General features: G+C 36.7%; 1 protein-coding gene across 1 annotated transcript; it reads left to right on the top strand.

The window, feature by feature from the left end:
* Positions 1-8,135: 8,135 nt before the first annotated feature.
* On the top strand, positions 8,136-8,488 carry LOC306659007 (peptidyl-prolyl cis-trans isomerase FKBP1A-like). The gene has a single exon (XM_079136261.1). It carries the CDS (start codon positions 8,183-8,185, stop codon positions 8,414-8,416), a length of 234 nt encoding a protein of 77 aa, XP_078992387.1. The 5' UTR covers positions 8,136-8,182; the 3' UTR covers positions 8,417-8,488.
* Positions 8,489-10,477: the final 1,989 nt, after the last annotated feature.

Below are 10,477 nucleotides of genomic sequence, written 5' to 3'. Positions count from 1 at the left end.
GTAGACACACTAAGAATGTTTTCTCTCATATGCAGAAGTTAGAGTAAAACAAAGGGAAGGGAGAGGGAAGGATAAGATTACATAAACCTAACAAATACAAATTAATAGATGAGTAAAATAAAGTGTAATAGAGTAAAGGAAGGAAAAAGGGAGAAGATGGGAGGGATAAGTGGGGAGTGAAAAGGGGGTATCATGAAACAAAATCAATTTCTATGCATGCATGGGTATGTCAGGATGAACCCAACTACCTTGTATAACCATAAAGTTCTAATTAAAAAAAAAAAAGAGTTGCTTCATAGTACACAGTCAAAACAAACTGAAAAACCAAACATGATAAGAGTAGATGACAACTGTCATCCATAAAACTCAGTTTTAAGTTATCTGAATTCATCAAAACTCTCTAGCTGTTCTCATTAACCAACTTATTCTAATTGTTAAAATTAATTCTTATTAATAAAATACTGTTTGTACATAGTCTAATTTATAAGATTTACATATTGGGAGATGATGTAATATTATTTTCACTAAATAGATTGCCTCTTCCAAAAATAATTTTTGAAAACTACTATTTAAGATGAAGAGAAAGCTTCAATGTTCAGGGCAATCCTAGTTTGTGGCTTAGGAACTTTGATCTTCCCTGAGTCTCCTGGTCTTTTCTTTTTCACCTTTTTGTGATCTCCTTTTCCCCCATTTCTACTTCTTGTGATATGCAGAAAAACTGTTCATCATGAAGTTTTTATACCCATCATATCTAGTAACAGCATAGAAATAATAAAGTTTAATTTCTGCATCCTCTACTGCTAAACATTTGTTGTTTCAATTATTCATTATAATTAATGCTTTCATAAAGGTGTTAAGATTATAAATTTTTTTCATATTTTGGACCATTATGATAGACAAAAGTAGTGGAGTATTGGAATACTGGAGTACTGCATATTTCTTAAGAGATATTTAGCAAATTATTTCTGGAGGCAGGGAGAGCCACTTCAAATTAAAAAATAAATACTACCTACAGTCATCAGTTCAAATTTAGTTGCATGGAAAACTCTCTGCTTTTTAGTCATAGATAATAACCTATTCAACATTTACCTTGCATTGCTTGCTCCATAAAGTCTTCCCTCACCTCCAACATTGGGTGCTGGGTATTTTTTCTGTGAGCCTTCCAGGGCCCCCTTTACTTTTTCCTCCAATACCTTTCATAATGCTGTTTCATAAATGCTTGTTCATATCTACCTCATCTCTCAAATGTTACATTTCTGTCAATGGATTTGTTTTCCCACAATTCAGAAGTGTCTGGCACATAGCAAAACTGTTACAATTTATGCTGAAACAATTCTCATCTTTAAGGAAGTGACTACATATCCTCCTCCACATCCTGAAAATTAAGTTTGGGATTTTATTTTAATTTTTGTTCCATTAAATTCAGCAATGCTTAGCACACTTTGTACATTAGCTGGTTGGTTCTTCAGTTTAATACCAAACACAATAGTCCAGAACAAACCGAATCTAACCGAGTGTACTATTTTGGGAGTTGGAGATTCGAAGATGCTCCAGCAGCTAGGTTATGTTTGCTTTCTTTTTTTTTTTTTTTTTAAGGGTACAAATTTATTTTTTATTTTACAGATAAAGAGACTTAGGCTTATGAAGGTAAAATAAATATAATGAATTGTATAAAGTCACACAGTAAGAAGAAAGCTGAGGTTCACCCTAGCTGTCTTACCAAGATCTCAGGATGAAAAATGTGAAGAAAAGAGAAGAAAGTCCCTTCAATTGTCTTGAGTTATTTCTCTGATTATTTAATTATACAGTACCCTTTTTTTTTTAATTTAAACAAATGGGATAAATGTTGTTTCTCTATTTGTACATGGAAAAACTAAAGGACGTATGTTTGCTTTCTTTATTAAGTCCATTTTACCACTCATATCCCTTGAGAGATGGGCAGTAATCACTGCCAGGCTCACAGATTCTCTGGCCTCTTTGGTGTCTCTTATTCCATGTTACCATCTGAAACAAGGGCTACCAACAAGAATAAGAGCTTATAGGTCATAATTCAGGCTTGTGCATGGAGTCCTGCAGTTTAAGCTGTGAGAAGATTTTTTAGAACTTGAATTCTGACTGGTACTGCCTGGAACATCCATCAAAGGCCAGCAAAGTTACAGAAAACAGGAGGAAAACAGGATTTAGGAGGTATATGAGGGAAACCTAAGGGAACACCCTCAAGAAAGGGCCTCTTCAAAAGATAGGTCTTTTACACTTTTCTTGACTCATAATTACGTTTAAATCATGTCTAAAATGCATGTGAAATATCAAAAGTAAATTAGCAGAATGCAAATAAACTTGAATGCAAGGACAATGGATCCTGATTACCAAGCACTTGGCTTAGTAGTCAGGATCTTTATCACTCTGGCTCCAACATAATTTCTCAGGTTTACTGTCCTCTAACTTCAAAGTATTCAGAATTCAAATACAAATAAGAATCCATCCCTATGCAAAGAGAGATCTCCTGTGGGAAAGACCAGTTTAGTCTACAGGCTATCATGTCCACAGTATCATCATCCTATACAACATTTCTCATCACCCAACAAGGAAGGGAAGGACCATTAAATCGTGACCACTCATGGGTCACATTTCCAGAATCAGAGAAGAAACTGTATGTCTGGTCCATGTGTTTGTGCTAAACTCTTCTCTTTCAGTTTTATCTTTCTTAACTCTGTATTGGCATCACCCTGTAGGAGTGATCTCTTAAGAGTTACTACACTTTGATTTTTAAAATGGTGCTAAAAACACAAAAACCTATAGATACAGCTTTGCTAAGAAAAAGAAAAAAAAAACTCTTCAGTCTTTTATCCTTCTTATCTTCAAATTTCCTCGTAAATAAAATTATATGGTTAGATCAAATGATCAGTGTGTTTTCTTCTAGTTCATTCCAACTCTGCTTTGAAAGGGAATTTACTGATTTATGATCAAGACAAGGTGAAGTCTTTGTTCTTCTTCTGATTTATTTTGTTTATAATTCCTTAATGAAAACATTTCTTTGGAAAAATATTAACCTATGGTAGTCTGAGGTAAAGTTAGATGATTATCCATTAACAAGAAACAGTAAATTAGCAGCGCCCCTGGTCATTTTGAAAGAAATTACTGGGGAACCCTAAATTTTTTTATTCTGTTAGCAGGGGTGGTTTCTGTTGTTATTGTTGCCTAAGTAACTGACATTAAAGTTCAGAATCATTGACTCTTCTGGCAGAGGCAGGAAAGAAGCTCCAGGCACCTTTACAAAAATAAAGCCCACCTACTCCCAGGACATGCCAAGGTCCTTGCCAAACAGGAAAATAATTTCATTCTCAGTATTGATTTTTCTGGTCTGATCCTGGAAATTTTAGGTTTTTCTACTTTGAAGATGTACTTTTTCTAAGAAATTTCTAATTAGAGACCCCAGAAGGTCTTCAAAGTCTTTCCTAGTGAGAATATTGAAAAGTATACTCAAAAAAGAGGTTCCTGGTAGAATGAGACAGACATTATTTCACCATATACATGCATGAAAAAAATTTTTTAATAAAAAAAATATTAAAAATCTAAAAACTGGAGGTTCCATGGCCATTCTTCCTACTCCTTCCCACCATTTCTCACTCGTGGAAGTCAGAACAGAACAATCACCCTAAGATGCATATTCTTATTCAAGATTGTGCAGTACACATATGAATGCCACATGGGGAACAGAGCATAACATTCCCATTAAAAGACAGTTATTCTCAAGAGAATTTATGGATTTCAGATCAACTTAAACTAGCCCCCTCCCCTTGCCCCACTTGGCCAACAGGAAGAAATCTAATTACAAGTAGGGAACTGCTCATTCAATCTCCTTTTGAAAGGTCTGAGCTTTTTAGGTTCCTTTTAAGACTCCAGGAGTAACTCTAATTATCCAGGAATTTAGTAATTTGCTTCTAGAGTGTAGTTCCTTTTTGGAACTTCACTAATCTCTCAGTGGAGAATAGGTAAGTTATCTACACAAATCAATGTGCTTGACTTGCAGATGCAGAAGGAATAACTATATTCCTCTATTCATCCCTGGTTTCTCATTGATATGAGGCACATATATACCAGATGGAGTGCAAATCAGTCATTGGGGGTGCAAAAGGGAAGCCCAAAGCCAGTTTGGGATTGGTGGGATAGGTCCATATGCCAGAGGAGTACTCCACAGCAGTCACAAGGAAGGAAAGAAAGGTAGGCATCCTGCTTATCATGGGTTAAAAAAACCTTCACCTCTGAAAGGGAAAAAGAAGCAGACCCTGCTCACTACATACATGAACATTTTTACTGTTACTATTAAAAGCATATAATTATCAAAGATACCTCAAGCCTTCTCCCATATCTTCCCACTTTGCCTCCTCCTTATTTTCAGGTATTCTACATAACTATTTTTACTTTTAGGACTTTCGTCCTTGTTCTCTGTCACCTTCTGACATAATAAGGCTCAGACAATTGACTCAATTATGACTTTTGGACTTATTTTATCAGATTAAGGGTCTCTTTCACTATTTGTTATTTTATTGTAACTAGTTGCATTTTATAGTCTGGATTTGTTTCCATGTAACAATGAATCTTAAAGATTGTTCCAGTGCTCGCTTCGGCAGCACATATACTAAAATTGGAACGATACAGAGAAGATTAGCATGGCCCCTGCGCAAGGATGACACGCAAATTCGTGAAGCGTTCCATATTTTTCTGCAATTTAAAAAACTGATACACGTCTTTTTGTTACTAATATATTTTTACATTTTTGATTAAAGCCCTTTGTCCAAAAAAAAAAAAAAAAAAAGATTGTTCCATGTCAATAAATTAGCATATACTATAGGAATATCACATTCATTTTTATAACTCTTGCTACTCACTTTACTCACCTACTGAAAAACAGGGTGATTCCACAGAACACACTTGAACATACATCTTTGAATATATGTGGAATTAACTTTCAACTGAATTCCTAGGAAGGACCCTTGGAATAAATGATAGTATTTTTTTTCAAATTATTTTCCCAAATCCAGAATAACATTGATACCAAAATTCAATAAACATAGCACAAACAGAAACTATGGACTAGTATCACTTGGAACATTGTACAAGAAATCCTCAACTAAATATTGGCAAATAAAATCCAGCAATATATTCAAGAATCATTTGCCACAACCAAATGAAATTTATGCCACAATAAATCTGATACCTGTACTCCTAAATGCCTCAGTATCCCCAAAACCTAGAACAGTAGCAGTGCCTTGCAGTTTAGGTAAATATACATTAAATTGAAGAATAAATGGAAGAATATAAAAAACCTTTAATATAATTTATCATGTTAATAGATCTAGTGAGAAAAATCATGCAACCATTTATGTAGATTTCAAAAAGTCTTTCAAAATTTCATATTTTTGAGGTTTAAAAAAGCAAGAAGATAGCATATTTTCTTAACATTATTTTAGAATGAAAGACCAATAAGCACATACATTACAGTTACTTCAAATCAAGTCAGTAACACAGTTAAAGATGAAGTTTTAATGGTTTCATATTAAAGTAATGAATAAAATAAGAATACCCCCTACTGTATCTATAATTAAATATTGAATCTAGATGCACTAGACATTGTATAAGGAGAAATAACAATTATAAAAATGGGAAAAGAATGAGCTAAACTGCCGTTTTCTTCACAGTATAATTTTATTACTAAAAAACTGTAAGAGAATCAACTAAAAAATATTAGAAGTAGTAATAAAATTCACAGATAGAAGCTACAATATTAGTATGAAGATCAATATTTTATAATATGTAAAAAACCACTAATTATAAACACAATAGAAGTAAATATTCAATTCACAATAATGATTAAAAAATGAAAATATCACCATCATACATGTCATTAGACATTTTTTCAAGCCCACAGAACGTACAACACCCAGAGTGAACTCTAATGTCAACTAAGGACTCTAGGCGATGAGGATGTGTCAGTGTAGCATAGAGTGTAGCCAACATGCCACTCTTAGGGAAAGGTTAATAATGGGGGAGACAAAGCATGTGCAGAGGCAAAGGTTGGTGGGAAAGCTCTGTACCTTCCACTCAATTATGCTGTGACTCTCAATCTACTTTGAAAAAAAAGAAAGTCTGTTTAAAAAAAAAAAGATAAAATGCTTAAAAATGCTCTTAAAAGATATTGTGCAGGATTCGTATCACTGAAAAATTTAGCCAGGCATAGTGGTGCATGACTGAAATCCCAGTAGTTCAGGAGGCTGATGCAGGAGAATTGCAAATTCAAAGCCAGCCTCAGCAACTAATAGATACCCTGTCTCAAAATAAAATGTAAAAAGGAATGGGTATGTAGCTTAGTGGCTTAGTGGTTAAATACCTCTGGGTTCAATCTCCTGGTACCAAAAAAAAAAAAAAAAAGGAAAAGAAAAATTTAAATTTTTTCTAAGCATACTTTCTTTTTTTTTTTTTTTTTTTTTTTTTTTTTTTTTTTTTTTTTTTTTTTTTTTCAGACCACATTTTGATTCATTGTACACAAATGGAGGACATCATTTCATTTCTATGGTTGTACATGATGTAGATTCATACCATTTGTGTAATCATACATGTACATAGGGTAATGATGTCTGTCTCAGGCATTCATAACCCTTTCCCTCTCATTTCCCATTACATAATCTGAAGTTCCTCCATTCTTCTCTCACCCCCCACCCCCCACCCCCATTATACATCATCATCCACTTATCAGGGAAAACATTCAGCCTTTGGCTTTTTTGGGATTTCATCTTACTCCAATTAGAATGGCTATTATCAAGAACATAAACAATAATAGATGTTGGCGTGGATGTGGAGGAAAAGGTGCACTTTTACATTGTTGGTAGAGTTGCAAATTGGTTCAGTCACTCTGGAAAGCAGTGTGGAGAATCCTCAGGAAACTTGGATTGGACCCACTTTTGACCCAGTTATCCCACTCCTTGGTTTATACTCAAAGGACTTAAACTTAGGAGTCTCTTGAGTACTACTGAATAATTTGTATATGTCCTATGAGATTCATTTTAAACTGACTTACCTCTCAATTATTAGTTCAGTGCTTCAGTTGAACAACGACATCCCAGTTCCTCTTGTGGTCCCTGCCTGTCAAGTTAATTTGTGCCAATTCAACAGGGGGTTTTGAAGTTCCATTGATTAGCCAGGCCCTGAGCTGGACATTACAGGTGATAGAACTAAACACAATCCCTGTCCCTGGAGAGCTCAAAGTCAAATGATAAGATTAAAGAGTTCCAAATAATTATAGTGCAAACATAATGCAATTGTTGTAGTAAGTAGTATGCCTATGGCATATCCATGACATTGTGAAAAATCTTAGGAAGCAGTAGTGTTTGCATTTATTTGAGAGGCATTTCAGAAGGAGTAGAAAATGATCTTCCATTTCCCTGGAAAATTTGAGGAGCAGTTGAAAATTAATGAAGCAACTATGCAACTGAAATAACCCCAATTGCTGGCCACCTATGAATGGCAACATATGTAAGTGAAATGCACCCGGAGGATAGCTACGGGAGACTCAGGAATGCAACCAATAGAATCCAAGGAAATCTAAGTAGAAAACATCACCAGGGTTCAGCTGTGGGGTCAAACTTTTGAGATAAGAATTTGATATCATGGATTTGTCTAGTTTTATACATGAATGACACAGTCTTGATTACCATTTAAATTTGCGAACATCATTCTGCAAATGAGTTTCATTTGGTATTTCAAACTTCCATAAGTCTTCAAAGAAAATTATCACCACAGTGACAACTTTCCACAAAATGATTATCTAGAAATGGCAAATAAGCATGGATGTATCGCTTACACAAACTGAGATATAAATTCCAAGGCAATGAGTTAAATAGCGAAGTATCAAGGAAGTCCAATAATAATTCTGTCGAAAGGATGGGTCGGGCTGGGATTGCGGCTCAGTGGGAGAGCGGTCGCCCAGCATGTGCGAGGCACTGGGTTTGATCCTCAGCACCACCTATAAATAAAATAAAGGGAAAGCCGTGGAACCGCCGCCCGGTCTGCTCACTGTCCACGCCGCCGGTGACGCCGCCCGCCCAGCGTCCACCACCGCCGCAGTGGGAGTGCAGGGGAGACCTTCCCGCAGCGCGGCCAGACCGGCGTGGTGCACCACACCCGGATGCTTGAAATTGGAAAGAAATTTGATTCTTCCCGGGACAGAAACAAGCCCTTTAAGTTTATGCTAGGCAAGCAGGAGGTGATCCGAGGCTGGGAAGAAGGGGTGGCCCAGATGAGTGTGGGCCAGAGAGCCAAACTATCTCCCCGACTAGCCTGTGCTGCCACTGGGCACCCGGGCATCATCCCACCACACGCCACCCTTGTCTTCGATGTGGAGCTTCTAAAACTGGAATGACAGAGGAGTGGCTCCTCCCTCAGCTCCCTTTTCTTGGACCTGCCATGGAGGGATCCGGTGCCTTCAGACGCGTGCACAGAGTCCATGCGGAGTTTTTCCTAGCGTCCACCACCCTCTATGAACTTCTACCCTGACGATGTGTCTGTCACTCAGCTTTGCTTCCGACACCTCCATTTCCTCTTCCCCGTTCTCCTTGTGTGTGTGCTTACCTAAACCATATGCCATAAACCTCCTTAGTCGTTCTGTTTTCATTTTGGGGTGAAGATTCAGTTTCAGTCTTTTGGATCTAGGTTTCCATTTAAGAATCTTGACAGGTATTAACAGCACAAGTGATGGGTTAACTTTAGAATAGGAATTGGTGCTGGGGTGGGGTTTGCAAGAATCTTTTTTTTTTTTTGGATGAAATTTTTATCTATTATATATTGAACATTCTTGCTGCGCTGCAAAGCCATGACAGATTTGAGACAGCTGTTGAGGTCTGAATTATTCTCCAATGTGAGAAATGTCCTTGGGTTAAATTAAAAGCCCTACCCAAAACCGAAGCGGAGAGGGGGAGATCCTTTGCCTCTGCAGACCCCGCCTACCCTTCCCTGAGCCCCTTTGCATTTGGAAAGCAGATCTCTTTCACTGCTATGTTGGACACTACAGGTATCTGTCCCTGGGCCAGCAGGGACCTCTGAAGCCTTCTTTGTGACCTGGCTGGTTTGGGCTTGGGTTTTTTGGTTTTCTTAATTTCCTTTCTTTTCCTCCATCTTCTGGTTTTTCTAATGGATTTTCAGAACTTTCGTAATATTAAAGCTATCCAAGTTCCACTTCGTAAATTTTAAGAACTTTAATTGAAAGTTTAAATTGAAGGTGCTGTTTGTAGACTTCACCACCCAGTGAAAGCCAGGCCACCATGACACAACCTCAGTATTCCCTCAGAAAATGCTGCTGGCCATAGCAGATTCAGCATCGCCTGTTTTTTGATGGTTGGCGCTCTGCTGATCTTGAAGTTTCCTGGCTTTTTGTCCCCCAGCCCCTTCTTATCCTTCACTGTCCTGTGTAGTGATTTGGAGAGTCTTTGTTGCTTTGGCCCCTGCTTTCCCCATATCACATATAAGTTTCAAGTTTTACTATTATAATAAAAATACTTTATGTTGGCTTTTCTCAAAAATAAATAAATAAGTAAATAAATAAATAAAATAAAGGTATTGTGCCCCTCTACATCTGAAAAATGAAAAGAAAGAAAGGATGAGTCAAGACCAACTTTAGTCTGAACATACATAATAACATCATCCAGGAGATCAATAAAAGTCATATTTACTGGGCTCTTCTTGGAATAAGAAGAGAGTGAGTCATCCAGGAATTTTCAAAAGCAGGGCACTACTCATAGGTCCCTTCCTTCATTCTTCAACATTGTTGTCATCTAGGCCAAGAGCTCTATTTCTGTATTCTTCACTGCCATGTCCTAAAGCCAACTACACTGCTTGACCCATACTAGTCATTGAAAGTAACTGGAATATGATGACAAAATTTAATTTCCTTAAGGACAAATCCAGTTAATTTATAATTTGCTATTGCCAGTAATTATTCAGAGCACTCTATATTTAGCATCACACATTATTCTGAGAACAACCCTGGAAAGTCCTTACTATCATTCCCATTAGACAACTGAAGAAAAATGAGGCTTAGAAAAGTTAAGTAACTTGCCCAAATATATACAACAAAAGAGGCCAGGTTTGAAACCCTGCTCACAGTTTTAGACTGCTTCCCACTTGTATTGGATGACCTACTGTCCCTTAGCCAGGCTCTCCAACTCCAAGTGCTTACAGAAAGAGACATGGCAAGAAAACAACAACAACAAAAAAATTACTAGGTAAATTCACACAAAAGAAAACTCATTCTAAAAAAAAAAAAAGAAAGAAAGAAAAAGAAAAAGAAAGAAACCTCATGAAGATACATTAAATCATTTAGAAATGTTGATTCATTCTAAGAAGGACTCTGTTAGTCTGGCATCGTTCCATTAGTGATTAACTTTTAGCTCCTTAATCTCTGCAAGGAAACAAACATGATGTTTCT

The sequence above is a fragment of the Sciurus vulgaris genome (assembly GCF_902686455.1).
Source record: "Sciurus vulgaris genome assembly, chromosome: 1".
Classification (NCBI taxonomy): Eukaryota; Metazoa; Chordata; class Mammalia; order Rodentia; family Sciuridae; genus Sciurus; species Sciurus vulgaris.
This window is presented reverse-complemented; position numbering and strand designations above follow the sequence as displayed.

Bases quoted from the DNA above. Each gene is read 5' to 3' on its own strand.
- LOC306659007 (XM_079136261.1), top strand. From the start codon at position 8,183: ATGCTTGAAATTGGAAAGAAATTTGATTCTTCCCGGGACAGAAACAAG.